At 42.2% G+C, this 18,824-nt stretch overlaps 1 protein-coding gene across 3 annotated transcripts in view; it reads left to right on the top strand.

Annotated features, from left to right (window-relative positions):
* The window catches only part of LOC119007524 (short transient receptor potential channel 7-like), a 53,033-nt gene extending 38,768 nt beyond the window's left edge, over positions 1–14,265 (top strand). For all 3 annotated transcript variants that reach the window (XM_037077279.1, XM_037077278.1, XM_037077277.1), the window contains 5 exons: positions 6,235–6,430; positions 7,206–7,427; positions 9,856–9,936; positions 10,744–10,819; positions 11,190–14,265. In XM_037077279.1, coding sequence (XP_036933174.1) covers positions 6,235–6,430; positions 7,206–7,427; positions 9,856–9,936; positions 10,744–10,819; positions 11,190–11,329 — 715 coding nt within the window. In that variant the 3' untranslated portion in view covers positions 11,330–14,265. The remainder of the gene's footprint in view (positions 1–6,234; positions 6,431–7,205; positions 7,428–9,855; positions 9,937–10,743; positions 10,820–11,189) is intronic.
* Positions 14,266–18,824: the final 4,559 nt, after the last annotated feature.

Below are 18,824 nucleotides of genomic sequence, written 5' to 3'. Positions count from 1 at the left end.
CTTACAAACTCCTTGAGTGTGGTCTTACTACAGCACCACGCAAATGATGGAGAAATCTGAAGCTTGCCTGGTTACAGGTGCTCAGCTATAATTGGACAATTTCTATTCTGGGTGGCGGTTTGACAAATCTTTCCATTGACAGTTTCATTGGTTAATTAAATGTGCAAAATCAAATACATACTGTACATCATCAGAATTGTCAGGCTGGTATCACAAACAATAGTCAGCAAAATCAGTCCCGACACATTGGTTTATTCGACAACACAGATAAAAGAGAGACAGAGAAGGAGACAGACAGTGAGGGAGCGGGCAAATAAAAAACAAGTTTCTTGATGTCGAGCTTGATTCGGTATCAAAACACTGCTAATTGCTCGTCTTGTGGTGTTGTATTCCCCGCTTAATAAGATTTCTCTCACAAATTGCCTGAAAACACAACAAAACTTCTGCAGTGCACTCTTTCTGCCTCAGCTTTTCCTGCTGTCAGTCACACACGCACACACACACACACACACACGCACACAGTTTTTGTTCAGTTCGCCCTTTTGCTTTCCGTCTCTTTTTGTCCTCCTATCGAGCACAAGCACACACACAAAGGCAGGCAAGCATCTCTTAGGAGCAGCAATCATTCATTCATTCATTTATTCGTTCATTCATTAGAAGCCAAGGTGGGCAAGGCCCTTGCAGTCGCCATGGTGACGACTCCTTTGGTGCGAGAGATAGAAAGTTAAACTCAATTTAATATTTAAAGATGTTTCGTCTATTCTCGCCTGTCTGTCTGAACACTCGTTTCCACGAGAGGGGGGGAGAAAGAAAACAGACAAGAAGTGGTCAAGAGGCAGAAATGTAACGTCTGGCTGATGACCAAAGGGCAGAAAAGAGGGCGACAGAGCAGACGACGACCGCAGACGTCACAAAGTCTACATTTGCATTTTGCATTTACATTCAGCCAACGTGAGAATATTGCTGCAGATTAAACAAAGACGAGAGAGATGTGAGAGAGGGGACAAAAATAATGGGAAAAAATAGAAAAAGTATAAATCAAAAGAATAGATTGAGTGACAGAAATAGCTAAAAGCTGTTGGGATGAAAGATGGAATGAGTGCGGGGGAGGGAGAGAGGGAGGGTGATGCGGAGAATAGATATAAAAGCAATGGCAATGGGAATATAATGAGAAAATGGGTGAGAGAGATAGAGAACATCAACTAGAGGCAGAGATTATAGAGGGAGGGCTAAACAACGATGGAGACAAACGTAAAGCAAGAGAGAAGGAGAGAGACGGAGAGCATGTCTCTGGGGGGGAAGAGGTTGATTGGGCCTTTCTGTGATTGGGTTTGGACTGCTACCGCGGTGCCGAGGTGACTCACCAGACTCCCACAGACACATGCACAGACACACACCAGGCTGTATGTGGGGTGAGTGTGTTAATGTGTGTGGTCTAGAGAGGAAGAGTGAGTAGTTCTTTACTGCCAGTGTCTTACAAGGCTAAGAGAGTGTGTTTTTGTGTGTGTGTGTGTGTGTGTGTGCGCATGCATACGTGTGTGTGTGTGAGTGTGCGTGTGCATGAAGGCGCCATGTTGCGTTCAGCCTATTGGGAGCTGCCAATCTTAATAACAGATAATAACACACTGTCCGTCTCCGTCTGCAGATGCCCGTCGTCCCTGCTGATTCACTGCCAGCCGTACTGCTGTTATAAAACACACACACAGACGCGCAGGTTCGATTTGGATTAATCTTATTCCTAGGTTGTTGTTATTGTAATTCTCCCATTATCCGGGGCATCGAGCGTCTCATTTGTCTCACTAACAGCATATTGCATAATACACACATGACCAGTACCTCGGCTCACAGGAGCCAACAAACAAATTCAAATTTATCAATGTTGGCGATCTCCAAGGATACATTTTGGATGTTCAGTAATTGCACTTCTTCCCTGAGAGGCATCTCACGTTGATTTTCGGTGAATTAAATAAGCAGAAAACAAGGTGAGCAAAACAAATGATTATGCAGTGCAGCACTGGCTGCCCATGAGTCAACATTATCCAGAATGGAAGAAGGCTCTCTTCGACTCTCATATGTACACCTATCCATATTCATTTTCACCTGTATTAGTGTGTTATGAATAGAAGGGGGTATGATGTATGAAGCCATGTGTAATACATGCTCGACTCAGATGGTGCTGTCAGGAGGGCGGCTTTTATGTGTTGCCAAGATCACCGCCAACATATCGTTTGAATTTGCTTTATAGTCAACTGTCCACCAAGGTGAACAGATGAATAGTGTATATGAATAGTCCGCAGTGTGAGTTTAATTTTAATTGTGTGCGTGCATTTGTGCCTGCCAGTATCTGCTTTAATGGCACATTAAAGTTGCCTGGAACAGAGCCCTTCGTCCATGTCTGCGCTCATATTTTGGGAACATGAAAATCTAAATCGGGTGAGCGTTTCACACGGGTGGGAAGGGAAAGCTGGATGACTCAGTAATTTGATTAGAAAGATAATTAGGCTTTAACACAATCGTGACCAGATAATTGTTCCCCTTTTCTGTTTAGTTTCGTATTTCAAAGCTGTGAAGAAGTATTTTTTATCTTGTAACAGAGGCTCCAGATAAGTGATGAGACTTTATTTAAAGAGGGACGGCTTGAAATAACAGGTTTTCGAGGCAAGTCTACCAAAATCACCTTCCACAGCTCTCCTGATTGTACGATAGGCGGCTGGATGCGTGTGATGGGAATAGTGAGTGAGAAGGCTGTATTGCTGATAACAGCCCTTCGGTTGCTGCTTTCTCACAGCAGTCTGATGCCTGGGCCACCTATTACAGCAACACAAAGAGGAAAACCACTCGAGAAAAACTACTATTAATGCTTGTGAATGGATTCTGTTCACACAAACAGGTACCTCCCGTGCCCGATGTTAATCTGATGTCTTGGCACTTTTGATAGTGATAGGGATGATAATGTGTATGCCTCTGTATCCATGTTCACTGTCAAAGAAAGGCTTATTTTCTCAAAATGATAATAACAAATGTTTCTACGTTTCTGTGGTCAGAAGCATATCAATGTTCTTTTAAGTCTCAGTTTATGATTTGTGCTGTGCTGTTTCTAGTAAAACTTATGCTGTACTTGTTTGAAGCAGCTCCAAAGAATTGTAATTTGTTTTTGCTGATTCTGGCACCCCGGGTGGACAAAAGAAATATGAGCGCCATCGCCTCCATTAATAAAGATCTTGATCTGGCAATTGTGTGAATTATCTATTTTCCACTGCCATTGTGAACTGTTTGATTATGTGGTAGACACTGTAGCAGTCCCTCTAACGTCACTGCTTGAAGTCCCTATTATTAGCATAAATAGCAGTAGCTTGGATCTGAGCAGGGATAGCGATAGCATTCGCTCTTACATAAGGTCGTCCTTGTGTTTAGGAGCTGCAGGATATTCGTGGACAAACTGGAACCTGACTTGAAAATGTATTGCCACTAGACGACTATACAGCTAAACTTGATATGACGTATCAATCACAGATTCAACTTTAGTCAATCATCATTGTTCCATTTTAGCACAAAATGGAGTTAATGGTCAAAAAAATATTTGTTAGGTAATGACAATGGCAAAATACTCTGGAGTGCGTAACCTTTGAAATATAACCCAGTAATGCTTTAATAACTACATAGAAGTAGCCAATCTTCTTGCTGATGGTTATTTACTTATTTATTCATTTTTGCGTATGTATTCATATCAAGTGGAGACAGTCTTACAACCAGTCAAAGGTTCTGTGTGGTATATTTGAATCATTTGAATTTTCCTTGACATGACAAGATTAAAACAGAGGTCAGTGGTCAAGGCTTGAAAGGGATTAAGAAAGGGGCAGTAAACATAGCGTCGGCTCAAGTCTTTCATTGCCACTCTATAAACAGACACTGCAGGACACAACAACACAAAGCTGTAGGCTATATACTGATTAGAACTTCTTTAAAAAAGTACGGTAAATAAAAAAAAAAAAATCTGTCAATCATGACAGTAGCAGAAACAAGAAGTGGACTGGAGGTGATAAAAGTATTTAAATCCAAACTAAAAACACTGACAGGCGAGTTGTCTAACTATCCTTCAGACTGCAGGGGGAGTGTTGCCAAAGTCAGGATGCAGCCAGGAATAATCTCCACAGGCGGACAAGCATGAATCTACTGTGCCGCCTGACTCTAAACAAACCTGGCGAGCCCCGGATCTGCCGAACTGTCTCTTTTGTACTGTGTGGTACAGGAAGTGTCGAAAGCAGCGAGTTCGAAAGTTGGTCTCAGCAGCAGCCGAATTGAGCCAGGTTGTCTGAAGTTCAAAAATACTTCATGTGAAATAACAAAAAGCTGTTTCAAAATTGTGTTTTGAAACATTTTCACGGTCTTTGGTTTGTGGGTGAAGAGTCTCTTGTAATTTCAACTGATTTTTGGTTGTAGCAATTATATAATAAAAAAACAATTAGTTATTTGTATATTAACACAATGTTCAGCACTCAGGACAAGGCTCTGTGCATAACCGCCACACATACAACAAATATTGACTAGACATATATCCCAATATCCTAAACACATCAGTCATGTTAGCAGGTGAGCACATTGGCGAGACATGTTAACACAGAGAAATCGATGAAAACTTGAAATGATCTATTCAAAGGTTAAAAGCTGTAGACACATGATATGTGCTGACCATCAATCATACTATCTGAAGTTCAGAGATCCGCAGGGAGCAGTGAAAGGGATTCACTGAGGAGTGACAGTGAACAAGGCTGAGCTTAATGCTTAGCAATATGCAAAAGACAGAGTTTCAACAGGGCTATTCTACCTGGCAGGAGCCATACTTTCCAATTTCAAAAAAGATGATTGCATTCTGTTTTCATCTACATTTTCAACATGGCATCCCAACTGTTTTTGAATCAGTGTTAGTAGAAAGCAATGTATTTTTCAATAAATTATCTTGTGTAAGGGCAAAGCATATTCTTCGATTTGTTTAACACCTGAGTTAGAGTGAGAGAACACACACAGATCTGGTCTTGAAGGTTAAAGTGTTTGCTTTGATTTCCACCTGAAAGGTTAAATCTGCAGCATTCAGAGGAGTATCTGCTTGTGTGTGAGGAAGAAGAAGAGTGTATGTGTGTGTCTTTAGTCTGTCTCTTCTTTTGTTCACGTGTGTGTTTTTTTCTCTCTCTATGCCTTCACCAACTCTCTGCCTGCCAATGAACCCATGTCCCTTTGAAAGAATTTAAGTTGGAAGACGCCTACAGTGCTAACCAGGAGCCCACAGATCTTCTCTCCCCGCAGCCTCCTTCCACCTCCAGCCCCTCCAGCAATCTGAGCAGGCGGCTCCTTCCTCCCTACTAAGCCCACCCGCCTCTGTCATCTCAAGCCCATGCTTGCAAGCTCATGGAATATTTAACAACAGACATGTACCTGAATGTCAATGTTCACAGGTTTTGCAGCTTTGTGCTGTTTTACCTCAGCTTACACACCGGGTCAGTGTTAGAGAACGAGCTTTCTGGCTGAACCGAGATTTGACTGTGGACCTCAGGAAAAACACACATACGTTTTCTTTTTAATCAAACAACAAATACAGTGCTTTATTTGTCATATATTGGTATGGGGGGGGGCGACAAGTGTATCTGTTGTCTCTACAATGAACATTCTCGGAAATTTAATTCACAATGACGTTCAGATGAAATTGAATTAAGTTAATCTCGCCACCATAAGTTTTTGAAAATGTTCCGTGAGTTTAATGAGCCCTGGGTTGAAATGTGTCTTCATTTATCTTTTTAAATACAGATGGAACAAAGACCATGGACACATTCATTTTAAGCTATCGAGTGAAAGCTTTATTGTTTTTCTCATTAACCACAGTGACATTTCAGTATCTACTCTGCGTAAAGGTCGCCACAGGGCAAGGCTACAGACTTAATTAACTTTGTTCTATAAACCAAATGATCTCTCAGATGCTGAAGTTTTGTAACTCCCTGCTCTTTCTTTGCCTCTATGTTTATGTGCAGTAACTGTACTAGTGGGTGTATGTGTTTTTCTATGTGTGAGTGTGTGTGAGAGATAAAATTTGACATGACTCATCAGGTATTTAATCAGTGCCACCTCATAAACCTAACAACATTAAACTGCCTTTTGTGTGTTTGAGTGTAAGTGCGATTAGCTGCTAACACGCTGGTCCTTTATGTGTGTCATGCGCCATTTTCTCTCTCTCTTTGCTCGCAGGGTGGAGGAGAGTTTCAAAACTCTATTCTGGTCAATCTTCGGGCTGTCCGAAGTGATCTCAGTGGTGCTGAAGTACGACCACAAGTTCATAGAGAACATCGGCTACGTGCTGTACGGCGTCTACAATGTTACCATGGTGGTCGTCCTTCTCAACATGCTCATCGCCATGATCAACAGCTCGTACCAGGAGATAGAGGTAGCTAAATAAGACTGTCCTTCAGTACAGAAAGGGTGTGATGCTGTCAACAAGTCAATAAGGATCATGGTCTGATCACCTCTGTGGCTGCAGGAGGCTTAGAGAGCGAGATGAAAATACCACAGGCTGTAAAAATCAATACAGTGGCAACAAAAAAAAAAACGCAGAATGGGAAATTAAAGCAGGAGTTGCACTGCAAAGCTGTCACCAAATAGATTCTCACTCAGAAAACTGTCACTTTTTGCCAAAAAATCAGAGCTGTTTTGAAAACCAGAGAAACAATCATTCTTTTGTTCGTGCTCCATCCCAGTAAAACAAAAAGACAGCAGCTGAAAATCAGTGGACAGATAGATGCTCAGTTGTTTATCTTCAGCACATCCAATGGATGTCTCGTTCAGTTCTCCTAGACAGACCAACGCTATCCTTTGTTGTATGTTTGATACTTGTTACTCTACACTGTTTCTGTCATAACAGTCATGGGAGTTATGGGAATTATTTATAAAACAACAATCATCTGTCGAAATTTGCAAACATCCACATGAACTAATAGAACACCAGTTTAAAGAGATTCTAGGAGAATTTTTTTTCTATTCTCTTGATATCCCAACCCGCATCTTCCACAAGGCTCAGCAGATGTATTGGTAAATCTATTAGTGAGCTAGTGAGAAGACGGTAAGTTTTTTCCTCAAAGGTTTCTTCAGTTTAACGGGTTTCCTCAAGTCGTCACCCATCACCAGCCTGGTTGATTTCTGTGTCTGCCCGGTCGTCTCTGCAGGAGGACGCCGACGTCGAGTGGAAGTTCGCCCGTGCCAAGCTGTGGCTCTCCTACTTTGACGAGGGCCGCACCCTGCCTGCCCCTTTCAACCTGGTCCCAAGCCCAAAGTCTTTCTACTATCTGGTCCTTCGCATAAAGAACTGCCTGATCCACCTCTGCAAGGCCAACAGCCGTCGCCATAACAACGAGCTGGAGCTGGGTATGATCAACTCACAGGCCAAGGTCAGTCCGGGGAGTTCTCCTGACTCCTAATCTCCTGACAAATTACAGACACAGAGTAAAAAATATGTTGCTATTTTGCATCTATTATCCTGTGTGACAGGCTGACACTGTCTTTGACTGTGTGAAAAATGGCAGATTAATGATTTTCCACACCAAAACAGTTTTTCTTCATTCCAGTATGATTTTTCATTCGTAAGTGATTTGATTCAATTATTCCGACAGTTTCCAGGAGCTGCAATGGGAGTCAGTAATTACAAGCTAATTACTGACAAAATGCAACTTGTTTCTCTGGCCTCCCATTTGGCGTATTACTGTCAGACAACAGGAAATTGGCGCTGTAAGGTGGTAATTTACACTGTAAAAGCTGCAACCAGCAATTTTGTAATGGTGTTTGGTTCAGTTCACCTCGAGTTTGCTTCCTTTGCTTCTGAGCAGTCGTGGACATACTGATTAGCATGAATGTGTTTACATCTAGAGAATCCTCTCTTGCAGGGTTCTTCCCACCTAAATGAGGTTATGTTTTGCTTCCCATGTGGCTTCAGTTAAAGGACTGATGAAACTGCAAAAGCAAGCAAAGGACAAGCTCTTTAATTGGACTTGCCTTCTTGTGGAGGCCTGGGTCAACTGTTTGTTGCATCACTGTCTATTTCTGTAACATCAGCAGCTATAATATTTCTCGTGTGTTTGGATGGCCCTGTGGTTAACTCACAGGAAAAACATGATATTCCCACCGAGGGTCTGGGATGACGCTTTTTCACACTTCCCCCCTCTGTCCATAGCATGGGCCATTTAACACAGAATCAATCTTAGTGCCGGCCTCGTCCGCCCGCATTTCCTCCGTCTGATTCCTCAGCTCAAACAGCTCACCTCGGCTAAGCTATTAGTCAGGCCATTAGATCTGCCTGCGTCTGCTCAAATGTCTGGGCAGGTTACGGACAGGGACAGGAGGGGTTACACCCCGCTGCCTCTGTGAGCTCCTAAAGTTCTGTGCAGCCCTGACAGTTTAACTGCAGAGTGAGGCAGGTGAGGTGAGCGATCAATACGTAAGCTCACACTCGACCACAGTGCAGCTTCAAAAATGTCAAGTCAGATTTAGAAAAGGCAGCATTCTGAATCAATTTCCCTTATTTCAGTCCTTTGGTCCATGTGTTTCTCATGTGGGACTTTGAGAAAAGTTAGTGCACTGAATGAAATTTCACTATGTGAGTTTTAAAGCAGCATATGTTCAGAAAGATAACCAAGACAGTAGTTGGCAAAGTTTTAATGACTGAGGCTGATATATTTAAGGGAAACTGACTGAGGAGCTTCTGTTAATATATTTTATATTAAAAGTTTGTATGTGGATTTGATAAAAGTTGACATATTTATGTTTATGCGTTTGCTCACATACTATTAGTGGATGCAGATGCCTTGTGGTGAATATGGCAATATTTCAAATATTCACAGTACAAGAGACAATTAACTTCTTGCCAAAAGCAAAAAAAACAATAGAATCTAATTGAACAGAGTCAGCAGAGGCCAGCAGAGCAGGTTGTTGATAGGGCCTAGATCACAATACACAACAAAGAGCATTAAGCTTTGTCAGCGGGGCTTTGGCAGAGCCTCTGCATAAAAGATTCACACGAAGCTGAAACAGTAGTTCCCATCTGGTCGTGTGGTTCAATAAAGCAACGAGTGTATAAAAAGGCTAATTTGCCTCTCTTCAGCAAATCATTGGTATTAGCAGTAGGTGTTCTCTGTTCTACAAAGTCCTAAATCAATTACTGTACATTCAGTTCTTTCAGGGGTACAAAATGAGTTTCCCTGCAAATTGAAGAAAAGAAACGTAATTCAGGAATATGAATGTAAAATCAATGAGACCATACACGAATGTCAGCCTGAATGGTCTCTACTGTAACTGAAATTCTCAGCTTATAAATGACAAATTATTCTATATTATGGATTTTCTGTTCAGCGTATAACTCTGGGAGTTGTTTAGAATGAATCTTTTTTTATTTATTTAGTGCAGACACTTTCAATATTTCATTTATAAATGCACACTGTTTATGTTTTACATTCATAATTAAGACAAATTCTGTTGCCTTCCGAGATAAGTCGAACAATTCCTCAACAACAATTGGATTTGTCTTCATCAGGGCTTTAAACTTTAAGGCTTTATAAAAAGCCTTATTCATTGTCAGACTGTTAAAATTATTCAGCCATTATGTTGAGAGATCTCCATTCTTCTGCAGCTTTAGTGCACATTGAATAGCAGACGGTTGCGTGTGTCCACACTTCAGTTAGAAACTCACTTTGACGGTGCAGTGCTGAAATGACACACAAGCTCCAAAGCAAGGTTGTGGAGTTAGAGCTGGATGTCAGTTAATAGAAATTCATTGAAATGTGATGTTAACTCTGGACTCTGTTCTTTGTCCCACTGTTGCAACAGGATGAGCGCTTCAGGTCTCATCCGCGCCCGGGAGAAGAGTTCATCCCCAGAAAATCTAGAAAACACCCAACAAGATACCAGGTAAGAAAGAGGAAGCGGAAGGTGGGTGGAGGAATGAAAAGACGTGCAACGAAAAATAGACCGGGACAAAAGTAGAGGTGCAGAGAGAGACGGAAAGAGAAAATGAGAGGGGCGGAGGAGGTACAGAGAAACCCGTATAAACGACAGAGGTAAAGAGGAGTGAGGAAGGAGACAAGAGAGAGGAAAGAATTTAACAAGAGCTGGGATGAAAGGGCAGCAGCTGAGAGGAAGGCAGGATTGAACATTTGATTGCGAGCAAAAGGGGAAAGAGGAGGAGTGGCAAAAAGAGAAAGAGAGCGTCGGAGTGAAGCTGAAAATGCCTCTAATGAGCTGTTTGAGGGAGACTGAAAGCAGACGCTCTGTAAATGAGCTGAAAATATCACAGTTAGGAGCTACGAGATGCTCTCCTCCTGCGTCTGCCCTTCACCTTTTGCCCCCAGGGGGATCTTAAATTCTTTTGCCGTGCCTTTCTCTCCCTGTTTGTGTGTGTTTTTTTTGTGATTTCTTTTTACAATACATAAGATCACTCACACCATGCACTAACATAGATGTCACTCGATTGGACCTTTGTATGTGCGCTGTATGTGCAGTGACAGGTATCGACCCACATCCAGATTGCCTACATGCAGAGCTCGACAGCCGGACGTCAGCAGCAGCTGTGGGACGTCCCTATAGGCTGCAGATCAATACTAGACATTTCACACACAGTCTCTGAGGCATTGTGCTGTTCTCTGTGCCGCGCTTTGTCACGTCACACTTGTCACCTTCTCCCTATTTAATCTTGCTCCTTTCCTGTCCTCCTCGTAGAATATCATGAAGCGCCTGATTAAGCGCTACGTCCTGAAGGCTCAAGTGGACAGAGAGAACGATGAAGTCAACGAAGGTAAAAAAAAAAAAAAAAGTCCCTCTTCATTAAGCACCCACTCTCACTGTGTCATTATTTGCTCAGGGCATGTGTGTGTGTGAGTTAGTGAGAGACAAGCGGTACGACTACGGAAGAGGATTAGAGACACTGTAAAAGATTATTTGAGGTCTGACTTTTTTTTTCACAATTCTGACTGTTTTCTAAAAAAATAGTCAAAATTCTGAGTTTAAAATCAGAAGTCAGAACTTGTGGAAAAATAAAATGTGTGAACTCAAACCTCCCACTTCAACTGTAGCACAGTTTCAGGGCTTCGCTTACCCGCACACACGTCCATATACGCTCATGTTCACGTGCCCCGATTGAGTGTCCGTGTTTGACTGTGTTGCAGGCGAGCTGAAGGAGATTAAGCAAGACATTTCCAGCCTCCGTTACGAGCTCCTGGAGGAGAAGTCCCAGGCCGCCGGGGAGCTGGCTCTGCTCATCCAACAACTTGGCGACAAGTTTGGCAAGAACACCATGAGACACTGACACGACTCGCAAGAAGGAGAGAGAGAGGGAACGGGGAGAGGAGGCCGGAGGAGGTGCGGGCAGAAAGCAGGGTCAGATTATATATTTTCAAAACATTCATAGATGAAGAAGGAGAAAAATGGTGGAGGGGGGCAGGATGTTTGTGAGATAGAAAGAACACATTGGGTAAAATGTGCTAACTCAAGGCAAAAGATAAGTGTTTTGTACATGCAACGACCAATTAGGGGGGAATGTGAGAAGAAGATAGCGGCGGCTGCGAGTGAGCGTGAGGTCACGGGGTCAGAGGTGAAGTAAAGGCAGTCGGAGGGGGTTTGTGTTGACAGCTGAATTCTAATTAAAGGCAACATCTTCAGGGAGTAAGAGGGAGGAGAAGAAGACAGCGGCTCGCAGGCTAGCAAGGGCGGGAGGATAGAGGGAGACGAATGAGAAGGAGAACACAAGCGCCATGAGATATGAAGAGGCACCACAGGGCAGAAGACTGAGGCGGCGCAGCAGTGAGGGCCCCCGCATCCGCTTCTAAGAGATATCAGCGCATCACCCAGTTGGAGGAGAGAGAGGGAGACCCAAGTGAAGGGAAAACTTAGAGGGAGGGCTGGAGATTGGTGGTGGTGGTGGGGGGTACATCTGAATAAAAGTATTTTACTTTGTCAGGACGAGGGTGGCGATACCTGTCGAGACACTGTGCACCCCTTTATACACCAGGCTATCTAATTAATGCATTTCCCTCCAAGATGCACAACTTACGATCAGGAGTCGGATGATTCAGGAAAAAAAGTGGGAAACAAGTCATTAACGACCACCGAGAAATGTAACATTATCTGCTCATTTTAGTGTGTATCACAGACGTTTGTGTGTTGATTAGGCATACGGTACTGCAGCTCCGTGTCGACCGTCTCCAAGAGATCTGAGAGATTACTAGTTGCAAAAAACAAGTTACAGTAACATTACTCCTGGCGGCATGTCTCTCGTCTCACTCAGAATGAGATGCGCAAAACCAGTAAAAGTCCAGTTTTCATGCATATTTGAAAAACTCCAAGCCAGTTAAACATATTATGACCTTGATCACTGCTTTGGATATTCTCATGTTCACTGTGCCCTTGCAGCACACTGCGTCAGAGTGGCCAAAAGTGGCGGTGGAAAATCACCAAAAGTGTCTCCATGCTACACATTTTTTATTTAAGTAGAAAACAAAAAGCGACATGTCCTCGAGGAGTTGTGTTCACAGCTGTAAAAATGCAGGAGGTTAGTGTTTATGAGGAGCACAAGAGGGAAGTAAAAGCTCCTCCATCTGACTGCTTCAGGGCGACCAGACATTCGTGAGATTAGAAAGTGCGGCAGACGGAGAGATATGATGAGTGATGAGAGATTTTAATCTTTTGGAAACAACAGTGCAATCATTTGGCTATAAAACACTGAAGAACACAGAAACTGTGTGGAGTCATTTTATGGTCTTGTTTTTCTCCTGGAGACTTATTAGACATCCAGCTGCAGTACGAACCGAGCTGTGGTAGACTTCACCAGTGATTCTGATGACATGAGGATGAGTTGAACTGTTGATTTAATTGGAGAGAAAATGTGATCCCAATGATAACACGCAGTCTGTTTATTCTGCTCATTAGAAATGTATCTTTTTTTATTGTGCTAAGTTGAAAACTTTCTCAACAAACAAACAATTTACAGATGTAGATACAAATAGGGTGCTAAAGGTGACATGTGGGAGCAGCCACAGTATCTGTCCTTCCCGTAACAGCAGCCTATTCTTGGATTTTGTCAACAGAAAACAGCCACTAACCCATAGTTTATATTCTGTTCAAGTTGCTGAATTCCAAACACAGTCAGGATTCAACAGCTTGAACAAGATTCTCTCAGATTGTTTTTATTTCTAGTTAGAATGCTTCGGTCACTTCTTAAAATCCTCTTATGTGATGGCTCGACGTTCTGTTTCTCGCTGCCTCTGGGAAGCGGTCACACAGCACTGGTCCGGGTGTATTGTCATTTAAAAAACATCGTGAATGAGACAGATTTGGTATTTTGAATTTAATCAGCAGATTGAATGGGTTCCTCCAAGGATTAAGATCATTTAAATGCATCATATGAGCCCCTTCAAAACCAAAACATCAAGATAAAACACCCCAGTTTTATTATTCTGTTATTGTGTGGAATCAGCAGGGGCCTACTGCACCAATTAGCACATTTAGAGGGCTTTCATTATACATCAAAACAATTCAAATCTTGATTTCATTATAACATCATCCTTAAAGACTTTCAACTTTCAAGACTGTGAGATAAGTCATGTATTTCATAACATATATATCCACATTTCAGTCTTAAAGGTATAGTTTCTAGAACTAAAAGCCTCACTCTGAGGTGTAGTAGGCCCGAGCACACTTCGTAGCACCATTGAAGTCGAGTGATAATTATACATCTGAAGGCTTTAAACCATAATTATAATATTTGACTCTTTAGACTTACAGTATGAGGTTTTCAACGTATAGTGACCAAGTTTTGTTTCCGATACACAAAATGTTGTTTAGAGTCATGTTTTCTTTTAAATAAGTAGTGGGACTTAAACTTGTGTCTATTTATTTGTATTTATATGCGTGTGTGTGTGTGTGTGTGTGTGTGTGTGTGTGTGTGTGTGTGTGTGTGTGTGTGTGTGTGTGTGTGTGTGTGTGTGTGTGTGTCTGTGTCTGTGTGCGTGTCTGTGTCTGTGTGTGTGTGTCAGAGAGAGAGAGGAAGAGCAACTATTTTCTGTGTGCACAACCAGGCTACTGCTGAAAAGACTCCTAAAGAGGAGTTTAAGTGTCCCAACTCCTGTAAAACAAAATTACCTGAAATACTGTATTTTTAACTTATGCGCAAGAAATATTGATTAAAGCAAAATCTTGTACTGTAAATTGTCATATTTTTGATCCTTGAATTAAAGACAGTGAGCTCTACAATGGCTGTTTATCATTGGAGTGCTCCACGTGTCGGTGCTGACCAGCGAAATCTTATGGACATCGACTGAGTCTTAATATTTAGTGTTTGTCCTCTCAGGCACTGAGCAAAACCAAACGTGGCTGCAGTGTTGCTCTGCATTCTGGCTATGGTATGCACACACACAAACACACACAGATACTTGTGCTCAGAACAAGTGCTTTGATTTGAGCAGCTGGGAGGACCCAAACTGCACTAAACATGCACTTACACACTGCATTAAATCACATCGTTTCTACACAGTACTGCAATCATATACAAACATACAAAACGGCCTTCATGTTCATATTCAGACTGTTTTTAGAGCAGTTACAGGCATGTCCGTGTTGTTTATTTCGAGTTATTCAGACAAGAAAGAAAAGGAACTTTTTACTAGAAATTAAACAGTCTCAGTTTGACACTGATGCCTCTATATGACTTAGAGAACATGACTGTTTTATGTAGTTGTTTTTATTGGCTGTCACAAGGTCGGATTCTGACTTATCCAGGTCAGAAAATACAGAAAGTCTTTTTATGGCTGCTGAGGATGAATTGAGGAGTCTCAGCTGAGAGGAAGAAGCTGCTCTGTAGTCTGGTGGTACGGCACTAAAACAACTTTATCGTCATCATATAACAGTTATTAATCTTACATAGCCACAAATAAAGTTTATACCTTACCTCAATGCAATGCTTCAGGCTAACAGCATCTTTCTTTCACTCACTTTCAAAACAGATGTGCGTGTTGATTGATCAAGCTCTTTGTTGCAGGAGGCGATGGTGCACATGCCATCCATGACCGAACAAAAAACACTTGCCTAAAAATGCATAAAAAAGGTCAAATGCAAAAAATTCTTTCTGAAAATGCAGTGACAGCAGGATGCATCGCAAAATTCGTGTTTGAGGCATTATTGATTTTTACATATGAGAGCAACTGTTGTCAACACTGTGCTACAAATTCAAAAGATGTGCTTAATAATCCTAAATGTTTATGTTCAAAACAGTAGAGCATAACATGATTTTTCAAAAACTGTAGACAATAAATAAATAAAACCAAAATACAAGACAGTACAGGATAAAGAAGCTGTCGTGAGGCCTCAGTGTGACCAAAGTAACAATGCAAATACCACTCTGTTAGCTGCTTCACTGAGGCCAAATCTCTAACAAGGTTCCTGGAAAGGAAAAAGGTTTTGGAGACACTCAGGACTGCAAAAAACAAATAACAGCACGACAGAATAAACTTCAGTTCTGCACTGAGAACCAGAATAAATTGCACAGCAGTTAGCATATGAGCGGCTGGGCTGGACAAGCAGGTATTCCATCTTAACATTACATGCCAAACACTAACACCCCTCCACCCCCCAACGGAAAAGTCCAAACCCTCTCATGTGACGAGGAGCTGCACTTCAGGAGCAATCCCATAAACAAAGTACATTTCCGCTACTCTACTGCAGACTCAACATACAGTCTGTGAGAGAGTGGCACTGCCTTAAAGAGGATCCTAAAACCCCTCTGTGTGTGTGTGTGTGTGTGTGTGTGTGTGTGTGTTGACCTCAACAACACACATGGCATGTCAGAGACATCCTGAAAGCTGCCCTCTGCAGCACCAATGTAAACACTCCATACTTCCAGCATGTGTCCAGATGTTTATCAGTCCCCACTTAGTCCGCACCATTCATTCACACTCTCTGTCTGCATTGTTTCAGGCTGTCGGCTTCCTTTTATTGTCTCATCTGCCATTACACAAAAGTCAACGACCCCTGCAAAGGCACTGAAACCTGCCTTAAAATGTTCAGCTTTCAGGCCATATATAACGAGGGTCAACAGCTTTCTAGTTTTGTTTTTGAGTGCAGTTTCCTTTGTGTGTCAACTTTCATGAAACAACACTGGGTTGTGTAGAAAGTGTCCGGGAGAGGTATTTTAATTCAAAATGGTTCTACATTTATTTCAAACTGACAGGTTCATGCCCTAGGTATTTGTTTTGTGGACTTTGTTAACCATAAATCACGTTATGTGGATCTTTAAAATGCACAGACCTCGGGCTCTTCTTCTCCTGTGCGAGTGCTGATGATGAAGGTGGAGGAAAATGCACTTTGTGCGAGTTCAGTCTCCATCTGCAGGACCCACATCCTCTGGATGAGCTCACACATGGAAATACTGCTGTTTCAGAGTAAAGTTTTGGATCCATGGAACAATAAATGAATAAATCAATCAATTCAGGGGGAGCATCCTTTCCTGATCACGTTGTCGCGTCTGGTTTATAACCTTTTGTCACATCCTCTCCCTCTGTTTCCTCCACTCTTCCTCTCTCCCCCCCATCACTCACTGCTGCACTATATATGCAGGCCAATAAAGCAGAAATGCCAAAACACTGTCTCAAAAAGAAGGAACACGTAATTCAGTCCGAGACATGCTGCACAGCACAGTCACACACACATAAACAGAACTGTACTGTAGCTGACTGAGGTCATGTCCTCAATATTTTTTCTGGGTCTTTAATTTTTTTTTATGTATATTTCCTAAAGTGACGAATTGCTAAAACTACTGAATTGTATAGTGTGTTGTGAACGAAGGTTGGCGTTCTCTCCTCAGCAGTCACGTACGGTATTTGTAACAAGTTGCCCACTAACAGTTTGGTCCTGTGGGTGAGGGGCTGTATTTCACCTGGCCTACAGTACACACAGGAACAGATGCAGGAACAAGTGTTCAAGATCAGAACTCACAAACTGTAAACCTGTTAAAAAAAAAAACAAAAAAAACTGTGACATGTCCAAACCTCTGCACACAGAATCAAATCGGGAGCTTCTGACATTTTCTGTGGAAAAAAATATTCATGGTGGTAAACAGACTAATACGTGACAGAAAAAATACACTGTAAAGTTTTGTTACCTCGCTGCAGTCACACTGTCTGTTATGGCTGAAGCCAGAAGTGTCCCTTGCCAGGCTTTGTCATGGCGTCAGGGCATGTAGACCCAACCTCAGTGCAGTTTTGAGGCACTTGTGCTTTACTTGAGTATTTCCATGTTCTGCTACTAATAAGCTTCCACTCACCACAATTACTTTGAAGATTACATGTTGAATCAGAGCTATTGTAGTGCATTTGCAAATACGTTTATTTTAATTACAATAGAAACAACAAATAATCAAAAAGAGAAACACTGATTCCAAATCACATACTCACATACTGGATAGCTGTTATTAATAATGAATAATGTTAATCAAACATAGTGTGAGTGACTGTGTGCAGTCTACAGGGAAACCACAAAGATCAGACCGTACAGTGAATATGACTACTGTTAGTAACTATATGAAACAGCATATCTATCAGACGAACAGAGGATGGCACATGCAGATAGTGATAGACTTTACCCTTCTGAGGATATTCATGATACGGTTAATGAACTGCAGTTAGAAAACAACTGAGTCATACATCGTACTCATGGTGCACCCAGTCTCAGTCTACTCAGCCTGTCAAAAGCGAGCCAGTCGAAGTTTTTCAGCACCTCTTTCTTTCCTCACTGCAGCAACCTCTACATTTAAAATGAATTATTTTCCATCCCTGCCTGAAACCCAAGAGTAAAATAAAAATAAATAAATAAAAAAAAATTACTGACTGGACAGAAGGGTACAGTACATTGGGTAAGTAGCTGCTGCCTGACATGTAAACAGCAGACAGGATCCTTACTGGACTATCTCCATAGCAACAAAGACGGTCCATGGGAGATGTTCTTTTGGAAGTTCACAGGAAATTATCTCTTATCTGATCTCACTGAGTGCTCTCCCCCTGACTCTTGATATGAGTTTTGGCCTTAAGGGTGTCTGTCTGTGTGTGTGTGTGTGTGTGTGTGTGTGTGTGTGTGTGTGTGTGTGTGTGTGTGTGTGTGTGTGTGTGTGTGTGTGTGTTTTGTTTGTGCATTGTCTGTTTAAATCACTAGATGACATCTTATGGAAGTCTGTCTGTTCATGATCAGTTGTGCATGACCTGTGAGCTGCTTGCATTGAATAATGTATGTGTGCGTGTGTGTGTGCGTGGGTATGTGTGTGTGTGTGTGTGCTCTAAGACACACACACACACACACAGTCTAACTGACATCCCTTCTCTGGTGTAATTTGTCCCAGAGGCCCAAGGCATGGAAGTGTTTCCAGCCCACCCTCCCTCTCTGCTCCCACACTCCCTCCTCCATCCCTCTCGCCTCCTCCATCTGTCTTTCTCTGTTTCTGTCTCTCCTGGCAGAGCACTGAGCGATGTGACCTCCTGCCTCGGAAAAGACAGAGATTCCAGGGATTTGGAGAGGGAGAGATTAGACTCCCTCTTCAACATGCCTCCCGCCTACTTGCCTGGAAGCCCCCTCCGGAGACAAACTTAGCACACATGTACAAACAAAATATGCTTACTTGCTTGTCTAAACACATACACACGCACACACACTCTCACACACACACACACATAGCAGCTTACCGATCCACATATATATTATTAGAAGCTTGAACAAACGCACACGAAGGTGGGTTTACACTCCCCCTCACTCTGCCAGAAAAT

Source organism: Acanthopagrus latus, chromosome 18 (genome assembly GCF_904848185.1).
Source record: "Acanthopagrus latus isolate v.2019 chromosome 18, fAcaLat1.1, whole genome shotgun sequence".
Classification (NCBI taxonomy): Eukaryota; Metazoa; Chordata; class Actinopteri; order Spariformes; family Sparidae; genus Acanthopagrus; species Acanthopagrus latus.
This window is presented reverse-complemented; position numbering and strand designations above follow the sequence as displayed.